At 32.4% G+C, this 25,371-nt stretch overlaps 2 protein-coding genes across 2 annotated transcripts in view; one reads left to right on the top strand and one right to left on the bottom strand.

Moving 5' to 3' along the window:
• Positions 1–217: 217 nt before the first annotated feature.
• On the bottom strand, positions 218–8,655 carry LOC134714111 (phosphopantothenoylcysteine decarboxylase-like). The gene is made up of 5 exons (XM_063575357.1): positions 8,356–8,655; positions 5,474–5,569; positions 4,564–4,692; positions 1,538–1,706; positions 218–429 (listed from the first exon to the last, which is right to left on the bottom strand). Exons 1-5 carry the CDS (start codon positions 8,464–8,466, stop codon positions 350–352), a joined length of 585 nt encoding a protein of 194 aa, XP_063431427.1. The 5' UTR covers positions 8,467–8,655; the 3' UTR covers positions 218–349.
• A 109-nt stretch (positions 8,656–8,764) lies between these two features.
• LOC134715755 (NBAS subunit of NRZ tethering complex-like) overlaps positions 8,765–25,371 on the top strand; it is a 65,548-nt gene continuing 48,941 nt past the window's right edge. The window contains exons 1-16 of the mRNA XM_063578170.1: positions 8,765–8,867; positions 10,420–10,483; positions 11,454–11,496; positions 12,100–12,180; positions 13,013–13,060; positions 13,666–13,843; positions 14,099–14,187; positions 14,700–14,991; positions 15,335–15,409; positions 16,547–16,675; positions 16,988–17,051; positions 19,793–19,842; positions 20,371–20,514; positions 20,923–21,095; positions 23,391–23,460; positions 24,009–24,134. Coding sequence (XP_063434240.1) covers positions 8,772–8,867; positions 10,420–10,483; positions 11,454–11,496; positions 12,100–12,180; positions 13,013–13,060; positions 13,666–13,843; positions 14,099–14,187; positions 14,700–14,991; positions 15,335–15,409; positions 16,547–16,675; positions 16,988–17,051; positions 19,793–19,842; positions 20,371–20,514; positions 20,923–21,095; positions 23,391–23,460; positions 24,009–24,134 — 1,722 coding nt within the window. The 5' untranslated portion in view covers positions 8,765–8,771. The remainder of the gene's footprint in view (positions 8,868–10,419; positions 10,484–11,453; positions 11,497–12,099; positions 12,181–13,012; positions 13,061–13,665; positions 13,844–14,098; positions 14,188–14,699; positions 14,992–15,334; positions 15,410–16,546; positions 16,676–16,987; positions 17,052–19,792; positions 19,843–20,370; positions 20,515–20,922; positions 21,096–23,390; positions 23,461–24,008; positions 24,135–25,371) is intronic.

The following is a 25,371-nucleotide window of genomic DNA, read 5'->3' as shown; positions in this document are numbered from 1 at the left end:
ACAAATCTGATGAAAAGTTAACTACTGGTACATTGAATGCTTCCACATGAAAATGAGATGTGCTAGTTCTTGTACATCTGCACCAAAATCAAAGACCTAACACAAGTAGTTCATTATAAGATGATGTAACCACAAACTAGTACATTGTTGATGCCACCGCCACATCCCTAAGTTGGCTTTTCCTACTTCATTGAAGCAATACAAAAATCACTCAAACTGTATAACATGAAATTTTATTTCAATTTAAGTTAAGAAAATATTTACATAAATGCAGAGATATGAATGATCAATAAAACCGAATGTAAAAGCAGGACTAGAGACTTCATAGTTTTCAAATAAGGAGGTAGGACTATGTTAATGGGACTGTCGAATGTACTATATCCATTATTTTTGTCACTATTGTTGATACTTCAGCCATTGCACCAAAACCTGAAGAAGAAAAAATCAACAAGTCAGATACGGTGGATTCATTTATTTTTGTGGTTATCAATTTTCGTGGATTCAGTAAACATTGCATCGTCATGGATATTTAATTTCGTGGTTTTGTCGAAGTCTGCATACAAGCCTGTAGAACATTTGTATTTTGTTGAACATTTGAATTTATGGTTCATATTTACCCACTTAATCCACAAAATATTGATATCCCACAAAAAAAATTGAATCCATAGTATGTCAAAACTAATAAATGTATTTGATAAAATAATTTTAAGCAAATTTTCATCTAATGTTTGACCCAGAACTAAAACTTAACAACATGATATGTATTTTAAACTTTGGGAAGTCTCCAAATGTTTCATCTTTCAAAAGTAAGTGCAGCTATTGATATGTACTAATTTATTCAGCATAAGTGGTTGAAAATATTGCATATATGAGTAAAATTAGTGGGGAAAAATCATGAGTCTTATTTTGAAGGAACCTGATATCTCATGACCAATCGCTGATTCTAATTGAACTTGATGAAACATAGTTTTCAAATCATTTAAGATTGTAAATGTTACGATTATACATTTTTTTTTTATTCTGGTGTTTGAAATTTAAACATTTACAATTTCAATTTGAAATAAAATTGAGAATGGATTATATGATAATAATTGTGCTATACATTTTCTCAAAAATATTTCAAAACAAAAATCATTCAATTATCATATCAAAACAAATTTGTAAACAAGAATTAAATCTGAAAAAGATCTTGTCTTTTGGTCCTGACCACCAAAAACTTTGCAAAGAACCAACACAATTTTTTTAATTTTGCAATAGAAATAGTATCAATCATGAGGATCAGCAGATTTTCGTCAAGGAGAACCAGGGAAAGTAGAACTATGATAAATTAGGGTGGTAAAGGGTTATTTTGGTGCAACATGTTTTGCCAATTTAATTCACATGCAGAAAAGGTTTGTTATTCACAGTGTTTCATGTAATCAGTTAAAAGACCGCTGTGCAAGAAAATTTTAATTGTTCGTTCATTGTGTATTGGCAATTTTATTTCAATTTTCCGTACAGATATGCCCCCTCTTAATACTCCTCATAAATTTCTTACCATCATCTCCACAAGCTAATTTCTTCCTGATACAGGGAATTTCTTTATATCCAAAACTTTTTAATTTATCTATCTGTTGACTTGTTAATGGATGATTCCACATATGTGTGTTCATGGCAGGAGCAAATAATAACGGTCTCTTTAAATCCCAAGCTCTTACTACACATGTCTAGAAAATAAGAAGAAAGGTTTTCAATCATGGGCCATACCCAAGCAGGTCTCTTTAAATCCCAAGCTCTTACTACACAGGTCTAGAAAATAAGAAGAAAGGTTTTTAATCATTGGCCATACCAAAGCAGGTCTCTTTAAATCCCAAGCTCTTACTACACATGTCTAGAAAATAAGAAGAAAGGTTTTTAATCATTGGCCATACCAAAGCAGGTCTCTTTAAATCCCAAGCTCTTACTACACAGGTCTAGAAAATAAAAAGAAAGGTTTTTAATCATTGGCCATACCAAAGCAGGTCTCTTTAAATCCCAAGCTCTTACTACACAGGTCTACAAAATAAGAAGAAAGGTTTTCAATCATGGGCCATACCCAAGCAGGTCTCTTTAAATCCCAAGCTCTTACTACACAGGTCTACAAAATAAGAAGAAAGGTTTTCAATCATGGGCCATACCAAAGCAGGTCTCTTTAAATCCCAAGCTCTTACTACACATGTCTAGAAAATAAAAAGAAAGGTTTTTAATCATGGGCCATACCCAAGCAGGTCTCTTTAAATCCCAAGCTCTTACTACACAGGTCTACAAAATAAGAAGAAAGGTTTTCAATCATGGGCCATACCAAAGCAGGTCTCTTTAAATCCCAAGCTCTTACTACACAGGTCTACAAAATAAGAAGAAAGGTTTTCAATCATGGGCCATACCCAAGCAGGTCTCTTTAAATCCCAAGCTCTTACTACACAGGTCTACAAAATAAGAAGAAAGGTTTTCAATCATGGGCCATACCCAAGCAGGTCTCTTTAAATCCCAAGCTCTTACTACACATGTCTACAAAATAAGAAGAAAGGTTTTCAATCATGGGCCATACCCAAGCAGGTCTCTTTAAATCCCAAGCTCTTACTACACAGGTCTACAAAATAAGAAGAAAGGTTTTCAATCATGGGCCATACCCAAGCAGGTCTCTTTAAATCCCAAGCTCTTACTACACAGGTCTACAAAATAAGAAGAAAGGTTTTCAATCATGGGCCATACCCAAGCAGGTCTCTTTAAATCCCAAGCTCTTACTACACAGGTCTACAAAATAAGAAGAAAGGTTTTTAATCATGGGCCATACCAAAGCAGGTCTCTTTAAATCCCAAGCTCTTACTACACAGGTCTACAAAATAAGAAGAAAGGTTTTCAATCATGGGCCATACCCAAGCAGGTCTCTTTAAATCCCAAGCTCTTACTACACATGTCTTGAAAATAAGAAGAAAGGTTTTTAATCATGGGCCATACCAAAGCAGGTCTCTTTAAATCCCAAGTTCTTACTACACAGGTCTACAAAATAAGAAGAAAGGTTTTCAATCATGGGCCATACCCAAGCAGGTCTCTTTAAATCCCAAGCTCTTACTACACAGGTCTACAAAATAAGAAGAAAGGTTTTTAATCATGGGCCATACCAAAGCAGGTCTCTTTAAATCCCAAGTTCTTACTACACAGGTCTACAAAATAAGAAGAAAGGTTTTCAATCATGGGCCATACCCAAGCAGGTCTCTTTAAATCCCAAGCTCTTACTACACAGGTCTACAAAATAAGAAGAAAGGTTTTTAATCATGGGCCATACCAAAGCAGGTCTCTTTAAATCCCAAGCTCTTACTACACAGGTCTACAAAATAAGAAGAAAGGTTTTCAATCATGGGCCATACCAAAGCAGGTCTCTTTAAATCCCAAGTTCTTACTACACAGGTCTAGAAAATAAGAAGAAAGGTTTTCAATCATGGGCCATACCAAAGCAGGTCTCTTTAAATCCCAAGCTCTTACTACACAGGTCTACAAAATAAGAAGAAAGGTTTTCAATCATGGGCCATACCAAAGCAGGTCTCTTTAAATCCCAAGCTCTTACTACACATGTCTTGAAAATAAAAAGAAAGGTTTTTAATCATGGGCCATACCCAAGCAGGTCTCTTTAAATCCCAAGTTCTTACTACACAGGTCTAGAAAATAAGAAGAAAGGTTTTCAATCATGGGCCATACCAAAGCAGGTCTCTTTAAATCCCAAGCTCTTACTACACAGGTCTACAAAATAAGAAGAAAGGTTTTCAATCATGGGCCATACCAAAGCAGGTCTCTTTAAATCCCAAGCTCTTACTACACAGGTCTAGAAAATAAGAAGAAAGGTTTTCAATCATGGGCCATACCAAAACAATTTTAAATTTAACAGATTTTAAAGGAACATATGACTGCTTATGTTTTCTTGATAAACATTGAAATACAATTTAATTTTATTTTTTGTATTACAGCTAAAATACAAATTGTGTTAAACTGAGCTAGTTTACCTATAATCATTCTAAAACTTTTCCCTCTTATAAAAATCTTTCAATTTCCAAAAAATATTGGAGCTGAACGGAAGAGTTTAGAACTCAAATATCTAAACATAAGCATGGATTATTGATATATGATGTTTTAATTTCTTTACTATAAAAAAGAAGATGTGGTATGATTGCCAATGAGACAACTATCCACAAAAGACCAAAATGACACAGACATTAACAACTATAGGTCAACAATAAGCAAAGCCCATACCGCATAATTAGCTATAAAAAGCCCAGATAAGACATTGTAAAACATTTCAAACGAGAAAACTATCTGTTCATATTGAATACTCATATACTAAAAACATACATTAGATAGTGATGATTAAGTATCATACAAGTGTATATTACATTGTTCAAAATCGGAGTTTAAATTCTAGTAAAATCATTACAAAAACCCACTACACTAAAAAGAAAAACCCAGAAAAGCAAGGAAAATCTAATTTTCTTCATTGGTCTCATTTGGATTCTGTAAGAAAAATAATAAGTTAACTTTACATGTAGCACTTACTAATAAATTATCACAGATTCCATGCGTAAGTTTTGCTAATGTGTTAGCATCAAGTGGAGCTATAACCATCAGATCAGCCCATCTCCTCAGCTCTATATGTAATATAGGGTCACTCACAGTCTTCCAGTCCTGCAGAAAAAAATTATCTATCATAAACTTGAACATACAAAATGTTTCTCTTTTCTCGTTTTTTTATATAAATTAGATTGTTGGTTTTCCTGTTTGAATGGTTTTACACTAGTAATTTTGGGGCCCTTTATAGCTTGTTGTTCGGTGTGAGCCAAGGCTCCATGTTGAAGGCCGTACATTGACCTGTAATGGTTTACTTTTTTTAAATTGTTATTTGGATGGAGAGTTGTCTCATTGGCACTCACACCACATCTTCCTATATCTAAGGTCAATACTTTTAAAACCCTATAAATTTACCAAAAGAAGCAATACTTATAATTTCAGTTTTTGCTAGGATCATGAGAACACAATTTCTATCAAGTTTTTCTTTTATTAGCCTGTGCAATTTGTTGTGGAAGCTTTTGTCATCCTGAATGTTACATTTCATTTTTGAAATGAAAGTTAATTTCAGAATGACCCACGATTGCTGTTAGTCAATCAAAAGAACATATTATAATGAAATATACATGTAAAGTAATTATTATGTTAATCATGGGACAAAAAAGATATTATAGGTTTATTTTTTTCAATTGATGTTTAAATGATTTCTTTATTCTATACATTGTTCATTTCTATAATCAGTTTGGTATGACCTAGTTCTTTAATTTTCAACAGTTACTCTGTTTACTGTTGAACCCCATTATTCTTTTTTCTTCATACATTTTGCTCATTTTCTCTATTTGTTGTTTCTCTTGTTCAATAATCTCAATTCTGTTAAATATTATACATGTTACAAACAAACCTTCCATTCGTCAGCTTCTGTTAAAACAGGAATCTGCAAGGATTTGTGGTCAAAGAAGTTTAAGGCTTTCTCTGTTGCTACAACTTTTATTTCCAGCTGAAAAATTATTAATAAATTGTAAAAATGTTTTTTTTTTTATAAATCATGATATTCATGTTGGCAAAGCATACTTTAATTATTTACTTGTGATGTCAACAGGTCAAATTTATGGCTTAAGAGCATAATTTTTTAGTTTCTCCAGTTTTGTATGACATTTAGAGCTTCAGCTTATTATCATGATCATATCTGTGTGAAGGCTATAAATAAAATAAGGAGATATGGTATGGTCACCAATGAGACCATTATCCATCAGAGACCAAATGGCAACCTATAAACCAACTTATTTTTGCGGATACTTTATTTCCTGTTTAACCCTTACTAGCCTATTTCACAGTGATTTTATTGTGCAATTTTAAAATTTGTTTGATGTAGTCACATAAGGAAAGATCCAAGTTTTACATACTTGCAATGATTTATATTTGCATTATTTTTTAACTCAATAGAAATCGTAAAAAATAAATCGCTAACCAAAATAAATCGCTTAGGAAAATAAATCGCTTACAAAAATAAGTTGGTTTACAGTAGTTCTGTCTTCAACAATGAGCAAACTCCATACTGTATAAACTATTTTAAAACAGTTTTTATTAAGAGCTCCAGTTAAAGTCCAAGTTTTACAGTTCTCACCTATATTGTTAAAATATGTATTTGGCAAAGAAATATCCGTAAGAGAAAGTAGAGTTCTTTTTGAATTATAATAAAGTTAATGATTAAGCGATAAACTTCATCATCCATAGTTGGTGTATTTTTCTTTTTTATTTTGTGATAATTTTTCATATCAATGGATACAGCATGCATGCACGAGGCAGAAAATTATGAATATAATCTAAGACCTGTTAGCAACAGCTTACTCCTTCTCAGTCGAGAGAAAAAAATGTATGATATCATAAGCCTACATCATTGATGTTGTATGAGAAATCAACAATAAACAAATTATCAATGGTCTTTAAAAATAAAACCAGGGATATCATGGCTACTTCTCTCTTCCATTTTGTCATCATTGTTGTTCAATGAGATAGTTCTCATTTGGTTTATCAGTCCACAAAAGAATAATTTAGTGTTTTAAACACTAAGTATTTACTAGCTGAGACCATCATTAGTCCCTGCATTGCAATACAAAAAGCAAACACTTATCAGGAAAATACTCCCTATTTACAGCCCCATAATCGTGTTTGAATTAATTACAAATAAAAATCATGAAAAACGAATTACAAGAAATGAAATCATAAATATCAAGGAAAAGGGTACTAGAAGTTATTATTCAGCTGTTCTTGGAGATCATGCAGTCATTATTAATGGACATGAAGAAGCTGCAATCACCTTTTAGCTTCCACTAGTTGCATCTGATATCAATCAAATATTAAATATAAAAAAGAAGATGTGGTATGATTGCCAATGAGACAACTATCCACAAAAGACCAAAATGACACAAACTATAGGTCACTGTACGGCCTTCAACAATAAGCAAAGCCCATACCGCATTGTCAGCTATAAAAGGCCCCGATAAGACAATGTAAAACAATTCAAACTAGAAAACTAACGGCCTTATTTATGTAAAAAAATGTAGTATACTTTAATATATGCCATTAATGAAGAGAGCAATTAATTTGATGGGAACCACTTTAATTGTTACACAATTCAAAATGATATCCAAGCTGACTTTGAATACATTTAGGTTTACATTTTTTATCAAATGCAGGACAATTTAAGAGAGAAATAAGGTGTACCGACATGGAACACAAAAAATATTAAATAATGGGAAAGGTACACCAAGCATGCAGTTGGAACTAAACATGACCAAATGAGAAATTAAACGTCAAAACACAAAAACATAAGAAATAAAAAGGCAAAAAACATTGCACGAAAATAACCCTTAAAGGCTTTATTGTAGGATTAAATAGTGTCCCCCATGAAATGATGTCCCATGGACCAAATTTCACAGATATGACCTATGAAATTTGGTCCAGGACATAATTTTATTATAAGATATTGTCCACTTCTATGTAATAGTGTCCCTTGACAAAAGATGCTATTGTGACCTTCGTTGGATATTTTTTCATAGTTAAATCATGTCCATACTGCATAAAAGTCTTATTTAATACCAAAAAAAATATTTAACAAAACATAATAAGACTAAATTGACATTTTTTTTTTTTTAAATATACAATAGGAATTTATGAATTGATTTAGCATCTTTGAATTGTCCTTTTTAACAAGATCAATAATGTCAGGAATGCTATTAGTATCGAGACACATCTGTGTTGTCTTTATTTAAATTTCAATTATGATTTAATAACTAATTGATTAAAACATTTCAATGATTTCTAAATTATTTCCCTTCTTTAAGGACAGAAAAAAATAGCTACACTATGAAATATTGTCCTTTGTGACATATTTTTATAAAAAATCCATGAAATTATGTGCAAGTACTAGGGACAATTTTTCACTAAGGGAGTCACTATTTTATAGTTTACAAATGTGATATTCTGTCCCATGAACAAAATTTTACGGATGAACTGTGAAATAATGTTCTAGAGGACACAATTTCATGGGACACTTTTTTGGCTTTTTGGCCTCTTAAAAGGGGGCGTAACCCTTCTATCCCCCTTCTTTGTTTTTCTGACAAAGCAGAGTTTTATTACTAAAAACCGCCAGGACCTTCTGATTCACTAGTCGCCATTGTGACATAAGTGTATTAAAAAATGATTGACACTAAAAGCTTAAACTTTTGTGTACTGTAACTAGTGTACATAATCAGATAATCATTGATAAGTGGGTGGGGATACCTGGTCATCAATGTTGACAAGTTCCTGGACTAAGATAGGGACTTTTATAGCAGCAACACTTCCTGTGCAGCCAATTAAAACCTTTCTCCCTCCTACTGTTGGACCTGACATTACTGTTCAGCTTCAAATGTTCACCCCTGTAGCAGAAGGATTCCCTATGTCCATGATGAAATGAGAAGTCTAGAGAGAATCCAAACAGACAAGGGAGTTAATTTCGATTGAAAAGGTATTCCCCAATCATATTTAAATAAATCATTTTGTAGATTTGAAGAACTAGTGATAAATTAAATAAAACCACGAATATTTTTTCTTGCCATAATCCTTGTAACGAACTACACTCAAATAATTATCATTTATTGATTTTTAAATATTTTATTTCGGAAGCTCTTTTGATCTTTGGATCTTAAAATGTAAATATGGCGAATGAAGAAGACGACGTGGAACTAGCAGAAGAAAACATATTGTATGACTTAACAGTCCAAGCTGAATGGCCCCAAGAATCAGAAATTTTTGTATGTCTACCTTTCTATTCACTTTCCCTATTAATGCACTGTATTTTATCTTATAACAAAGTTTGTTTTTGCTTTCCAAGCCCTAAATTTTCAGCTGTTTGTGAGCTTTTCTTGCAGTATCTCTATAGTTTCTTTTAAATCCCCTTGCCCAATGGGTCAAGTGAGCTTTCCTCGGACATCACTTGTTGTTGGTCGTCTACAGTACATCTACATCTACGACATAGCTTTTTTTTGTCGTCACTCGGAAAGGGTACTTCAACTCATCACTCAAATATAAAATTTCCGTCGTCCGTTAACTGTTACAAAAACCTTCTCCTCTAACACTACTGGTCCAAATTTAACCAAAGTTGACCACAATCATCAATAGGGTATAAACAGTGTCCGAGGTCAAGTTTATCAGGCTGAGATCTACCTGCCTTATCACATGTATCACCTCTATATATAACCTTTTTGTGCTAATGTGGCGTATTTTAAGCCACGAACAATCAATAGACCACTTTCGAGTTCATCCGTCACCGGGTCACCGGAAAAAACTCGTCTATTATACGCGCCTTTATCATCATCATTTGTGCGTTTTGGGCGTGTCACTTCCTCAAAATGTTGAGCGAGTGGTTGGAAAACTATAATTCTATATTGTACGAATTATTCGGCAAATTGAATTCTCAAAATTGACAATCAACACTGCTGTCATTAGGGAAATGTCAGTAAGTACCTACAGAGCAACCATTATTTCTAGTTTATCCTGCACAAAGACGATCACTAAGACGCTTGATGAACGTAAATAGTGCAGGGATACAGGCGAGCCCCTCTATCTGGTAAATGATGTCATAAAGGCGTGTATAATTGACGAGTTTTTGCTGGTGACGGATGAACTCGAAAGTGGTCTATTAATCTATCTGCCTTGATTTTTTAAATAAACAGACCACCTGTTGTTGGGTTGCTAAATTGGTAAATTTAAGCAGTTGTTTGTTTATATTATCTTAATATATTAATGTAATTATAGATAGAGATAAACTGTAATGAGCAATGATGTTCAGCAAAGTACAATCTACCAATAAGTTTATTTTTATATTTATTTAAACCAAAATTGTTAATTGATCCCATAGTGGAGTTTTTCTTTTTTTTCTTTTTTTCTTTTTTTAAATTTTGGTAATTTCTACAAAAATCTTTTCCACTCAATGCAATCTACTGGGCCAAATAGAATTTAAATTAGCAAAAGTTTTCAATAGGCTTTTGTGATTGAAAATGTATTAGATGACCCTGTCATCCAACCAACATGACCGTCATGGCTAGAAATAGAACATAGGGGTTTACTTTAAAATTTAAGGGACTTTTATTTAACTACTGGGCCAAATTAAACTAAACTTGACCTCAAACATAATTATGGTATCTTATACTATTAATTATGATTTTAACCTTGTTTCGATGATGATTTTAAAAACAACAGTAGTTACAGTTGAGCGACACAGGCTCTTGGGAGCCTCTAGTTGTTATATCTTTGATGCAAGCTCATTTCACAAACAATTACATGTATTGATATTTTTGTTTACAGGCGAGAGGAGCCAGAGATAAAGGCCATGTATCTTTACTGGGCAGACTAACATCAGTAACACAAAGTAAGTAGATAATAACGTATAAGGCTTCCTGTTTTCCAGTTCTGTTTTTGTTTGTTCATGAAGAACAGTCATGATGAAGAACAGAAATTGCTCTTTGTTTGAAAAAAAACCCACTTTTTTTTCATCCTGGGGTCGGGTACAGTAAAAGTAATATAACGTAAGTAAGTAAATTATTTATTATATTGATATGTACAGAATATAAACATACAATTCAATGTATGATAAATATAAATACACCCAGCTCAATGGACAAAAAAAATGATGAACCTATAATAAGTCACCTCAAATGAAATTAAGTAGTTTTAAATATAAATCAATTATGTCAAGTTCTTGGAAACAACAAATTATTCAGGAAATTATCTTTTTGTTGATGATAGTTAATTTTAAAAATAAAAATATATAGATATTAAGCTATTTGTAAACAGAATTGCGTCTTTTGGAATATGCCTGTACAATGTATTAGGCTAGTTTTTCTTATAGGAAATGAATCTGATAGGCTTTTCAGTATAAAATTGATAAAATCTTGGATTTCACAACACTTCATATCGCAAATAAATAAGTTTTATTCATGTTAAGTAGATATATTTTGTCATATTAAATTACCAAAATAAGTGTGATTTATTTGATATGAAGTATTTCATAATGTGTTTGAATTTCGGGAATGTAATCAACGCCATTTATGTATTGCCCTGTGTGCATTCTGTAACTCTTAGGTAACAAAATGAATGCAACTATAACAAATTTGAATTGACAGATTACAAGTATGACTTACTAGCATCACTTACCACATCTTCTTATATCTATTTCAATTTAAAAATCAAGAACATGGTACCAAACCCATGACATCCTGTTTTAGGATGCTGATCTCTAGATCAAATGTTAAAGGTCTTCCACAATTATAATATTGTATACAGTAATTATTTCCAAAAAGAAATAAAATGCCAGTAATATATTCTTTATTTAATTTTAGGAAGTATTTGGACATTTTTGAGAACTCTTGGAATACCCATCATGTAAGTCAGTATTGTAATATATGAATAATTGTTGATATACTATGAAGGTTTTTAAATGTTAATATAAATAGAAGATATGTAATGACTGCCAATGAGACTACTCTCCACAAGAGACCAAATGACATAGAAATTGCTTGTCTTAGACATTTCAGACCCATTTAAGAAATATTTTGAAAATCGGACACTATAACTAAAGTACTGAGTAACCAATTGATAATACAAGTTATGTAAATGAAAATGATTACGGAAATGTTAATGTATTTATTTATTTCAATTGAATCAATTGTTTGAAATTATATTATGTTAATTGTTTTCATAAAAGTATTTGGAACTATTTATTTTTTTATCATTGTTACACAACAACACTAGAACTTGCAGCTTTCATGACAAACATTCGTGTGGTTCCAGTTATATTGAACAAATCATTCAGATCTTTTGCATAAAGTCAAACTTACGTTAAATTTTAGAACACTTAGAGCGATAAATATTTATCATATTACAGTAGCAACTAAAAAATCGTTATTTAAATATTTACAAATGTTTCTGTATGGGAAATGTGAAGATTTGAGATTTTATTCGAATAATTTTACATTCTGTTTGTAGTTCTGCAAGTCCTTGTTCCCTGCCACAAAATTTACTGAAGCTGGTAAACAGTCAGATAAACTGGCATATTGCCATAGCAAGGTAAATATTAACTTTTGCAGATGTTACTTTGCAAATAAAGAAAATAAGGGCAGAATCAATTTGCGCCAATTGCAGTTTTGAAAAGGTATTAATTGCGCCACTCTCTTTTATTTTGATGGTATTAATTGCGCCAATAAATGAAATGAAATAGCGCCACATTTACCTGTTAATATTTTTTTTACCTTTATCATACCTTTATCGTACATGTACTATAATTAATCTTCCCACTTAAGTTTTAACAGAACACTCATTAAATTTAAGAAAACTCACAAACAAAAAATTTAGTAATTATAGAATACTTATACACGAGTCAAGATGTCTGATCATACCCGGCATTCAAGAAAATAGAGTCTGATAGAGGAAAACCGGTCATCATTGTTGTAGAACATAAATTCCGTCAGGCATTTGTAAAGAAAACTGGAGAAATAAAGTGGAGATGTACAGTTAAGTCGTGTTGTGCTAAGTTATTCACAGATGAATCGTGTACAATTATTTTGAATAGAAAATTATATCATATTCATGAAACAAATGTTAAATATGAAAATAACAAGATGTATAATTGCCAATGGGATTACTATCAACCAAAGTTCAGATAGAGTGGATGTACACAATTATAGGCATTTAGAAAAACCCATACCATAAAGTTGGCTATAAAAGGCCAAGAAAACATGTTCAGCAAAAAAACAAATGAAATAGAAATGTCAATTATGAAAACATTGATGTGGACTTATGCCTTCTATATTTACATTTTACTGAAACATGTTTTACAAGCAATTACATATTACCATGATTACGAAGGATAATTTATTTCATTATAATGTTTTCATTACAGCGAATGTACATACATTGCAATACTTCAAGACCAGTGTGTGGAAATCAGGTACAAATTTACTTTATGTAGTTTTGTAGTAATCATAAGTCTTATAGTACTATGTGTTGTGAGTATTATATATGTTCTCAGACTCAATTCTAACACTTTGATATAAAAAAATAAAAGACGTGGTATGATTGCCAATGAGACAACTCTCCACAAGAAACAAAAATGACACAGAAATTAACAACTATAGGTCACCCTACGGCCCTCCACATTGAGCAAAGCCCAAACCACACAGACAGCTATAAAAGGCCCTGAAATGTCAAAGTAAAACAATTCAAACGAGAAAACTAGCAACCTTATTTATGTGCAAAAAATGAACCCTTTTCATGTTGACTTTAAAACAGCTTGATATAAATGGTTATTTCTTGAATTCTCTTGAGTTTATATGCATATAGATATATATATACATCTGAATTTATGATGCAGAAAGTTTACACTGACATAATTAGAGAAAACTAAAACTTTATGTTGACTATTTAGTAATATCTTCACAGGTTTTTTTTTCGTTTTTTTTTAAATTTGAATCTTAAAAAAAACTAGTTTTTATCTTTACTTGCTACGAAAGAACATATCTTTATTCATATTTTTTTTTCTTAAACTTTGGTCAGGTCTAAAAGAGACAATTTTGAGAATGTTGTTGGTAGAGGTGTTGTACCCAGAGATCCATATCCACAATGGCGTCAGGTGACATGGAGCCCAGATAATACCATGGTAGCATGCTCTAGGAGCAATGGGACAGTAGATGTTTTTGATATTGTTGGAACACAGCTCTTCACTATCAGTGGGGTATAGATTTTTACATATCATGCAAATTCATTGATTTCAGTACAAAATAAAATCCTTCTTGTCTCTATGAATTGACTATGGTTCACAAAATATGTTGAAACCATAAAAATGCTCACATAGTTAATTGGGTTAATTTTTTTCATAAGTATTTAAAACATCAGTCAAATTATCATTGTTTAATAACTTTAATCATATTCAATATTTGTTTACTAAATTTCATTGAGTTATCATTTAAATGTCTACATTTATCTACAGGAGGCCCAAGAAGACATGACTAAGCCTCTAGATTTGAGCAGAGCCGTGGCAGGGTTGTTGTTTACTGATCTTAAGTTAGAGGCTCCATGGTAATAACAAAATTTATCCAGAAAAAAATGCAGTAGATACTCATTTAATAGTGAATTCTTGAAAAAACTGAGTTTGGGTGTATGACAACAATTGCAAAAATATAAAGACAAAAAGGGCAAAATCATACAAGTATTTATATAAGATCTCAAGCTTTAAATCACCCCGTACCTCTGTAAACAATCACAGATTGGTTGTGTACCTAGTCTTTAAAACTATCACATATGATATGGTATATATGTTTTGTTTAAAAACACAAACTGACTCACTAATTATCTCCCTTTCATTTCAGTGGATGTGTAAAAACAATGTATAATATTTGACAAAAAAGTCAAAAACAGTTCTGTTGTGTAATTTTTTAAATTGAACATACAGAATTATCTATAAGCAGGTTTATTCTTCTATCACTCACACATTTATTGTAGTGAATAATAATTTGAAAAAATCTATTTGTAAACTAAGTATGCCTTTGTTTGATATTTGTTGTCCATAGTAAAATGCATTTTAATTACAGGTCAGCCGAGTTATTAGTTGTCAACTATCATGGAAGACTGAAAAGCTACCTGGTTGATAGGGACAAAGGCTTCCAAACAAGACATCATTTCCTGTTTAATCATCAGTATCCTCTAGGGATCAGTTCTATTGTGTACTATGAGCCAGCTAAAATTCTATTGGTGGGAGGGCTTGGAATGCAGACCGAAATTGCATTGAGTAGATCCATGGAAGAAGGGGTGACAGCTTGGAGAATTTTATCTGATTATCCTTACTATAAGATGGTGACAGATTATGAACAAGATTTAAAACAGGTAGTTATAAAATTAGATTTGAAACAAGGGGAAAAGGGGAAAACAAATTTAAAAAAAAAGTAGTATTTTAAATTTCATACAAGAAATATTTGATTTGAATTTTGAAGTCATTCTGTTCGGTTTTAAAATAGATTTGTTTTGTTCCTCAATTTTGTTCATTTTATGAAGTTTTCCAAAACCATTTTTTTTTCTTTTCTGAAACTTCAGATGAAATTGTGAGTGATATTTGTTCTGTTCTTAAATAATGAAATACTATTTATATATTTTTCCCCAATTGATTCTTTGCATATCTTATTTTGTAATTGAAAATCTTATTAAAGTAAGTGACATTTTTTTACTACAGGCTCAGCAAAAAAGAACCTTGATGAAAAGACTGAAATCTGTGAATGGTATCTTTAACAGGAGACCACATGTTCAGGTAAATAATAATATTGTGTTGTCTTCACTTTTTAAGCTTTTAGGTTCTGAGTTAATCAGCATTGTATAAAGTAAATTGAGTTAAGTCTGCCAATTGATATTTTATCGTGTGTTTTGTGATGTTATGCTATTGTTTCAGAAAAAGGGAGAAGGTTTGGATCCATTAAAAGGTTTAATCCCGCTGCAAATGTTTGCACCTGTCCTAAGTCAGGAATCTGATGTACAGTAGTTGTTGTTTGTTTATGTAATATATATGTGTTTCTCGTTTTGTTTATATAGATTAGACCGTTGGTTTTCCTGTTTGAATGGTTTTACACTAGTAATTTTGGGGCCCTTTATAGCTTGTTGTTCGGTGTGAGCCAAGGCTCTGTGTTGAAGGCCGTGCTTTAACCTATAATGGTTTACTTTTTAAATTGATACTTGGATGGAGAGTTGTTTCATTGGCACTCACACCACATCTTCCTATATCTATATATAGAGTTGTCTCATTGACTTTTATCAATACTTTCATCGACATTTTCATGTCTGAGTATATGCTAGTGTAGTCAATCTACAGAATGAACCAAAAAAGGTTGTATATGTTCAGTTATGTGTGAATCTTAAAACTTTAGAAATAAGGATTATAGGTAGGTGTAAATAAATCATTATTCCACCACCTAAACTTGTAAACATCTGCAGGTTATCTTAGCGAAACAAAGCTTTTTAAACAGCATACAAAACAGCATACATATTTAATTGTAAACTCTATAACATTTTGTAGACACAAAGAAATATCATGAATGTCTATCCTGGTCAGCATGGTTTATTATCACATTGAAATTTCCCAACTTCTCTTCTTTTTTTTTTTTAAAGAATTTGACTGAAATATTTGCATGTCAAAAAATGGTCACATTTTTCATTGAATAACTTTCTTAAAATAATTGTGTTGTAAAAAATGATAAACAGATGTAACCTACCTAATCCAACATCCTGAGTATTCCAACATCCTGCTTTAACCGACACATTTTCATGGTCCCAAAATATGCCTATCCTTGCAGAAAAAAAACTGAGTATTCCAACACCCTGCTTTATCCGACATTTTTTCTGGTCCCCCAGTGTGTTGGATTACCGAGGTTATACTGTATACCATATGTTGTAGGATGGAGTATTTAAACTGTGTATTTCACCAAATGACAAGTTAGTGGTAGGATTACATTACTCTGGGAAGCTGACCATCTGGAGACTACCATCACTGAAACTTTACCATTGCTGGGGACTTGAGGAGCAGGTACTATATCTTATTTAGTTAATAATTGTAATCGCAATTTATTATATTTTCTGGTGTTGCAGATTTATACAGATAATTTCATTTTTAACATTTACTTGATTCTTTTGTTTGATTATATTTATAGAAAGAAAAAAAATAACCAAAAGTATTTTGTTTTCTTCATAAAATGAAAAAAAAAAATTGTTGAAAAATGAAAAATATTGTGGTGTAAAAGGATCTGAGTAATATAAATTAAAATCGTAAATGGCTGGTTTTTATTAACAAAGCAAAAAAGTTAATTAATAAAAGCTGCATATAATTTTGCTTTTGTAGCCTAATTTTGATGAGATTAGTCCGGAGTTTACAGACAATCCACAGAGAGGGAAGACTCTAAAAGGTGAGTTTTTATCTGGTGAAATTGTCAAACATAATTTACGTAAAAAAGTTAAAGGTATTCATGTTTAGTCTAGTTTGATTAAGAAAGACCATTTTTAGCTCACCTGGGCCAAAGGGCCAATTGAGCTTTTCCCATCACTTCGTCTGTCGTCATCCGTTTTTAGCTCACCTGGCCCGAAGGGCCAAGTGAGCTTTTCCCATCACTTTGCGTCCGGCGTCCGTCGTCCGTCGTCTGTCGTCCGTCGTCCGTCGTCCGTCGTCCGTCGTCGTTAACTTTTACAAAAATCTTCTCCTCTGAAACTACTGGGCCAAATTGAACCAAACTTGGCCACAATCATCATTGGGGTATCTAGTTTAAAAAATGTGTGGCGTGACCCGGTCAACCAACCAAGATGGCCGCCACGGCTAAAAATAGAACATAGGGGTAAAATGCAGTTTTTGGCTTATAACTCAAAAACCAAAGCATTTAGAGGAAATCTGACATGGGGTAAAAATGTTTATCAGGTCAAGATCTATCTGCCCTGAAATTTTCAGATGAATCAGTCAACCCGTTGTTGGGTTGCTGCCCCTGAATTGGTAATTTTGTGGAAATTTTGCAGTTTTTGGTTATTATCTTGAAAATTATTATAGATAGAGATAAACTGTAAACAGCAATAATGTTAAGTAAAGTAGGATTTACAAATAAGTCAACATGACCGAAATGGTCAGTTGACCCGTTTAGGAGTTATTGCCCTTTATAGTCAATTTTTAACCATTTTTCGTAAATCTTAGTTATCTTTTACAAAAATCTTCTCCTCTGAAACTACTGGGCCAAATTAATCCAGACTTGGCAATCATCATCTTTGGGGTATCTTGATTTAAAAATGTGTCCGGTGACCCGACTATCAAATCAAGATGGCCGCCACAGCTAAAAATAGAACATAGGGGTAAAATGCAGTTTTTGGCTTATAACTCAAAAACCAAAGCATTTAGAGCAATCCAACACGGGGTAAAATTATTAATCAGATCAAGATCTATCTGCCCTATAATTTTCAGATGAATCTGACAATCCATTGTTGGGTTGCTGCCCCTGAATCGGTAATTTTAAGGAAATTTTGCTGTTTTTGGTTATTATCTTAAATTTTATTATAGATAGAGATAAACTGTAAACAGCAATTATGTTCAGCAAAGTTAGATTTACAAATAAGTCAACATGACCGAAATTGTCAATTGACCCCCTAAGGAGTTATTGTCCTTTATAGTCAATTTTTAACAATTTTCATAAAATTTGTAAATTTTTATTAACATTTTCCACTGAAACTACTGGGCCAAGTTCATTATAGATAGAGATAAATGTAAGCAGCAAGACTAGTAAAGTAAGATTTACAAACACATCACCATCACCAAAACACAATTTTGTCATGAATCCATCTGCTTCCTTTGTTTAATATTCACATAGACCAAGGTGAGCGACACAGGCTCTTTGGAGCCTCTAGTTTTAACTTTTACAAAAATCTTCTCCTCTGAAACTACAGGGCCAATTTTAACCAAACTTGGCCACAATCATCATTGGAGTATCTAGTTAAGAAATTGTGTGGCGTGACCCTGCCAACCAACCAAGATGGCCGTCACAGCTAAAAATAGAACATAGGGGTAAAATGCAGTTTTTAGCTTATAAATCAAAAACCAAAGCATTTAGAGCAAATCTGACATGGGGTAATATTGTTCATCAGGTCAAGATCTATCTGCCCTGAAATTTTCAGATAAATCGGACAACCTGTTGTTGGGTTGCTGCCACTGAATTGATAATTTGAAGGAAATTTTGCTGGTTTTGGTTATTTTCTTGAATATTATTATAGATAGAGATAAACTGTAAACAGCAATAATGTTCAGCGAAGTAAGATTTACAAATAAGTCAGCATGACCGAAATGGTCAGTTGACCCCTTTAGGAGTTATTGCCCTTTATAGTAAATTTTTAACCATATTTTGTAAATCTTAGTAATCTTTTACAAAAATCTTCTCCTCTGAAACAACTGGGCCAAATTAAACCAAACTTGGCCACAATCATGATTTGGGTATCTAGTTTAAAAAATGTGTGGCGTGACCTGGTCAACCAACCAAGATGGCCGCCACGGCTAAAAATAGAACATAGGGGTAAAATGCAGTTTTTGGCTTATAACTCAAAAACCAAAGCATTTAAAGCAAATCTGAAGTAAAATTTTTATCAGGTCAAAATCTACCTACCCTGAAATTTTCAGATGAATCGGACAACCAGTTTTTGGGTTGCTGCCCCTGAATTGGTAATTTTAAGGAAATTTTGCTGTTTTGGGTTATTGTCTTGAATATTATGATAGATAGAGATAAACTGTAAAAAACAATAAATGTCGGCAAAGTAAGATCTACAAATAAGTAAACATGACTGAAATTGTCAGTTGACCCCTTTAGGAGTTATTGCCCTTTATAGTCAATTTTTAACCATTTTTTTGTAAATCTTAGTAATCTTTTACAAAAATCTTCTCCTCTGAAACTACTGGGCCAAGTTTATTATAGATAGAGATAATTTTAAGCAGCAAGAATGTTCAGTAAATTAAGATGTACTTAGGGGGGGGAAGGGGGGGTATTTGACAGGGATCACACTTTTTCTAGTTGATCATATAAATTCATTTAAAGCATAAAAGAAAACTTAAAAGAGCAACAGGCGTATCATGCGCTAAAGCACAGCCCTTTATTTTGTATTACTAAGTATGATTATTTCTTTTCAGATTTGGTTCCATGTAAAAATCTAGTAGATGTGAATTGGTGGGATAGTAAGGTAAAATATAACCACTTTTTACATGCTAAAGTTTCCAATTTTGTCTAAAAATAGATTTTTTTTTAATAAAACTGTATCAATAGTAAGGTAAATATAACCAGGCTTTACATGCTAAAGTTTCCCACTTTGGCTCAAAATAGATCTTATGTTTCTTTTAATTGTAATTAAAAATGTTTTTAACATTAATATGACATTTTTTTAAGGTCTGTTGTATCTGTAATTTTTTTTTCTACATTTAATTCTTTGAATTGTTTCAATAAATCTATGTTAGTTGATAATTAACTGCAAAAAACAAATGCCCATTGTATAAAAAAATCAGTATTCACTTAATATTAAATCCTAGCCAGCTTAGAAAGGTTTAGACAGTGGAAGATCTTTATAGCCGATCGAGGTTGTTAAACAAGCCCATAGACGTAGTTACAGGAAAGGAAAATGTAGCAAAATTAATTATATTCAGGTAGTTGATATGACAAAGGAATAGGGTTATATTATTTTCACATCCTATGCTAAGGTTTATTCTTGTTTCAGTCACTTATTCTGTCTCGTTGTACTGGTGCAGTGACAGTGTCATCAACAAAAACATTGAAGAATTTACTAGGAACCTCACCAGAATGGTTTGAACCATCATCCCGTGTGACTGGGGTTCATCATGATGGATTTCTAGGATTAGAGGTAAAGTTGACACATTTACTGAAGTTGTACATTACATTTATTTTTATACCAATTTTTGTTAATTTTGCTCACTAAGCCTGAAATTATGAACGTTCAAGCTTAGCATTATTTTTTTACTGACACATATACATACACCTTATCCCTATTTGTCTGCCATTACTGGACATCACAAAGGTTCCTGTAAAATTTTGATGTCATAATACAAAATATATGACGCCACAATGGAAAGGTGATTGTTGTATGGGAGTGGGAAGTGGGGCAGATTTTTTTGTCAACCGGTAATAGCGATAAGGTGTATTCTAGTTTAAGATCTTTCTAGGAAGAAGGAACAATTTTTATTTTTTTTCACTATCTGAATTTAAGTCTATATGCAATTCAGATAATAAAGGTACAATTTTTTCCTTGAAGGTTGAATGTGTGTTCCCTCAGAAAAGAAGACTTGGTGATACAACTGAAGAAGAATTTGAAGACAGTGATGATGAAGAAACTTCTTTTGTTTCCAAGACAACCAAACTAACAAAAGATGTCCTTTATTATGTTACAGACATGGAAAGATTTCAACCACCAAGAAAAAGACCAAAGTACGATAAATAGATGTTCAGAAATCAGAAATAAAGTGTTAATATAAAAAAGAAGATGTGGTATGATTGCCAATGAGACAACTATCCATAAAAGACCAAAATGAAACAGACATTAACAACTACATGTCACCGTACGGCCTTCAACAATAGGCAAAGCTCATACCCCATAGTCAGCTATAAAAGGCCCCTATAAGACAATATAAAACAATTCAAACGAGAAAACTATCGGCCTTATTTATGTAAAAAAATGAACCAAAAAACAAATATGTAACACATAAACAATGACAACCACTGAATTACAGGCTCCTGACTTGGGACAGGCACATACAAAAATAATGTGGTGGGGTTAAACATGTTAGCGGGATCCCAACCCTCCCTTAACCTGGGACAGTGTTACATCATTAATATATATTATGGCACAAACAAAAGTATTTTGAAAACTAAAAATTAATTCAAAGTAGCATAATTAAGTTATTGCAAAAATAGTTGATAAAACTTAATAGTTATAGCAAGGATACAAATGCTAAGAAGAACAGTTATCTATTGATGAGTTCAGATGTAATTGGTGTATTTTTGTATTAGGTTAGATGTACAGATAATTTTTTAACAATTACTTTTTTAGCTCACCTGGCCCGAAGGGCCAAGTGAGCTATTCTCATCACTTGGCGTCCGGCGTCTGGCGTCCGGCGTCCGTCGTCGTCGTCCGTCGTCGTCCTGCGTTAACTTTTACAAAAATCTTCTCCTCTGAAACTACTAGGCCAAATTTAACCAAACTTGGCCACAATCATCTTTGGGGTATCTTGTTTAAAAATTGTGTCCGGTGACCCCGCCAACTAACCAAGATGGCCGCCATGGCTATAAATAGAACATAGGGGTAAAATGCAGTTTTTGGCTTATAACTCAAAAACCAAAGCATTTAGGGCAAATCTGACATGGGTAATAATGTTAATCAGGTTAAGATCTATCTGCCCTGAAATTTTCAGATGAATCTGACATTCCGTTGTTAGGTTGCTGCCCCTGAATTGGTAATTTTAAGGAAATTTTGTTGTTTTTGGTTATTATCTTGAATATTATTTCAGATAGAGATAAACTGTAAAAGCAATAATGTTCAGCAAAGTAAGATCTACAAATAAGTCAACATGACCAAAATGATCAGTTGACCACTTTAGGAGTTATTGCCCTTTATAGTCAATTTTTAACCATTTTTCGTAAATCTTAGTAATCTTTTAGAAAAATCTTCTCCTCTGAAACTGCTGGGCCAAATTATTTGAAACTTGGCCACAATCATCATTGGGGTATCTAGTTTAAAAATTGTGTCCGGTGACCCCGCCAACCAACCAAGATGACCGCCATGGCTATAAATAGAACATAGGGGTAAAATGCAGTTTTTGGCTTATAACTCAAAAACCAAAGCATTTAGAGCAAATCTGACATTGGGTAAAATTGTTAATCAGGTGAAGATTTATCTGCCCTGAAATTTTCAGATGAATTGGACAACCTGTTTTTGGGTTGCGGCCCCTGAATTGGTAATTTTAAGGAAATTTTGCTGTTTTTGGTTATTATATTGAATATTATTATAGATATAGGTAAACTGTAAACAGCACTAATGTTCAGCAAGGTCAGATTTACAAATAAGTCAACATGACCAAAATGGTCAGTTGACCTCTTTAGGAGTTATTGCCCTTTAAAGTCAATTTTTAACCATTTTTCGTAAATTTTATATATCTTTTACTAAAATCTTCTTCTCTGAAACTGCTGTGCCAAATTGATCCAATCTTGGCCACAATCATCTTTGGGGTTTCTTGTTTAAAAAATGTGTCCGGTGACCTGGCCATCAAACCAAGATGGCCGCCACGGCTAAAAATAGAACATAGGGGTAAAATGCAGTTTTTGGCTTATAACTCAAAAACCAAATAATTTAGAGAAAATCTGACATGAAGTAAAATTGTTAATCAGGTCAAGATCTATCTGCCCTGAAATTTTCAGATAAATTGGACAACCTGATTTTGGGTTGCGGCCCCTGAATTGGTAATTTTAAGGAAATTTTGCTGTTTTTGGTTATTATATTGAATATTATTATAGATATAGGTAAACTGTAAACAGCAATAATGTTCAGCAAAGTAAGATCTACAAATAAGTCAACATGAACGAAATGGTCAATTGACCCCTGTAGGAGTTATTGACCTTTGTAGTCAATTTTCAATCTGCTTCCTTTGTTTAATATTCACATAGACCAAGGTGAGCGACACAGGCTCTTTAGAGCCTCTAGTTGTCATTTTTCATTATTTATTTCAGAATAATTAACAGAACATATAGACTTGTGTGTCTCAAATCAACGACCCCAGAAGAATTGTATACTAGAAAGGTGAATGAATATTGACATCAAAATTAATCATATAAATGTAGTAAAGATAGGATTACAGACATAACCCCAGTGGAAGATATATATCTGTGTTCATTGCATTGTAACATTGATATCTCTGTTAACAAGATCCCTATGAAACATATTGTAGGTTTGAAATTTTATAATCAAAGGGAAAACTTGTATAAAAAAATGTGAATATGACCCATCCATGCAACTAATCCTAATTAATGGGGTCAGTCTATTCAATGTATTAGTATTGTCAAAAGTCTTATCAAGGATACATATATAAACAAAGACCAATTCTCTTCCACCTTTGACAGTGTTATCCATTGAATTACACCCTCCCCCTTTTTAACACTGTTATTCAATTGATCGGTTGACAAATCAAAATACAAGATAAATTCAAAATGCATTTAAATGTTGTTTTTGTAAGTCCAAAATTTCCATTGTTTTGTTTTTCCTGATGTTTATGAATATTTACTTGTAGTTACATATTAGCTGCATGTAGATGTATTTTATTAATTACACATCATTTTTTTTCCCTTCAGATTGACCATGAAGAGTATGGAGAGGCTTTAGAGCTGGCTAAAGCTTATGGTCTAGATACAGATAGAGTATACCAGAGACAATGGAAGAAATCTGATGTGTCTATTGCGTCTATTCAAGATTATTTGGTAAGAACATCAATTATTTTATGAATAATAGATTTTAAAGGATACATTCAATTATTTTATGAATAATAGATTTTAAAGGATACATTCAATCATTTTATGAATAATAGATTTTAAAGGATACATTCAATTATTTTATGAATAATAGATTTGGTGACTACATTCAGTTATTTTATGAATAAAAGATTTTAAAGGATAACAGAAATTATCAACAATATTGAACAGTACAAAAAAAAAACATACAACAACTGACTCCTGAGTCCTCGAAAAAAAAATTACAAAGACAAACATCAAGACACAACACAGGGTCCAGATAACCTAATTAAGAAATAATTGATGCAAGCTATACTTTATTGTAGTTTTAACATGGCTAGGCATTATATTTTTGATTATTTTTGCCAGAGCAATAGTGAGGGCTAAAATGACACGAATATAATGCCTACATTGTACATATGTTAAAACTACAATAAAGTGTAGCTTGCATCAATTATTACGATTCTGATTAGGACAACTGTGTATAAGTGTGGAGCGATTGTGTAGGCTCTTCCATGAACCACCCATTTTGTTTGTTAACAAGCAAACCAATGTTAATGTGATTTTTTTAGAGGGAGGAGTTTTGAACAGCCATTAAGAACGATTGTCCCATCTAGGTCAAATATGTTCATTTCAAATTGCAATATGTTACAGTAATAATAAGTGAATTAGTAATAACATGTGCATCATTTAAGAGGTTGGAAGTGTTTTAAGTTAATCAAACATGTTAAATTTATGCGAATTTATAAAATTCATTATTCTGCAATAGTCAATATATGCATGTGCAAACAGATTTTATTGGATTTAGAGCATGGGTTTATTCACAAAGTGAATGAAGCACATCATTTGTTTACATACAAAATGTGTTGTGGTTAAACCAGCTTTTTGTGCAAACAAACCTTTTTTTTGTATTTCTAGACCACGAAGTTGCTTAAGAAAACACACTATAAAAACCTTTACAGTGCAGCTTCAAACAGGATGATCACTAACTAAAACAAGGAAATATAAAAATACATGTACACACATTTAGAAACCAGGGTCAAATGTACCTTACTGCAGGAACTAATGATCTACAGCTGTTGTGGTTGAATAATACAACCAAAGAAACCTCCATTGCAAAGCCATGTGAAAGGAACTGAAAAAAATACTGAAGTTGAACTTTATGATCAGGACAACAGTTTAAGATGTGAGATCCTCTCTTTTTCGT

The sequence above is a fragment of the Mytilus trossulus genome, chromosome 4, assembly GCF_036588685.1.
Source record: "Mytilus trossulus isolate FHL-02 chromosome 4, PNRI_Mtr1.1.1.hap1, whole genome shotgun sequence".
NCBI classification, from domain to species: Eukaryota; Metazoa; Mollusca; class Bivalvia; order Mytilida; family Mytilidae; genus Mytilus; species Mytilus trossulus.
This window is presented reverse-complemented; position numbering and strand designations above follow the sequence as displayed.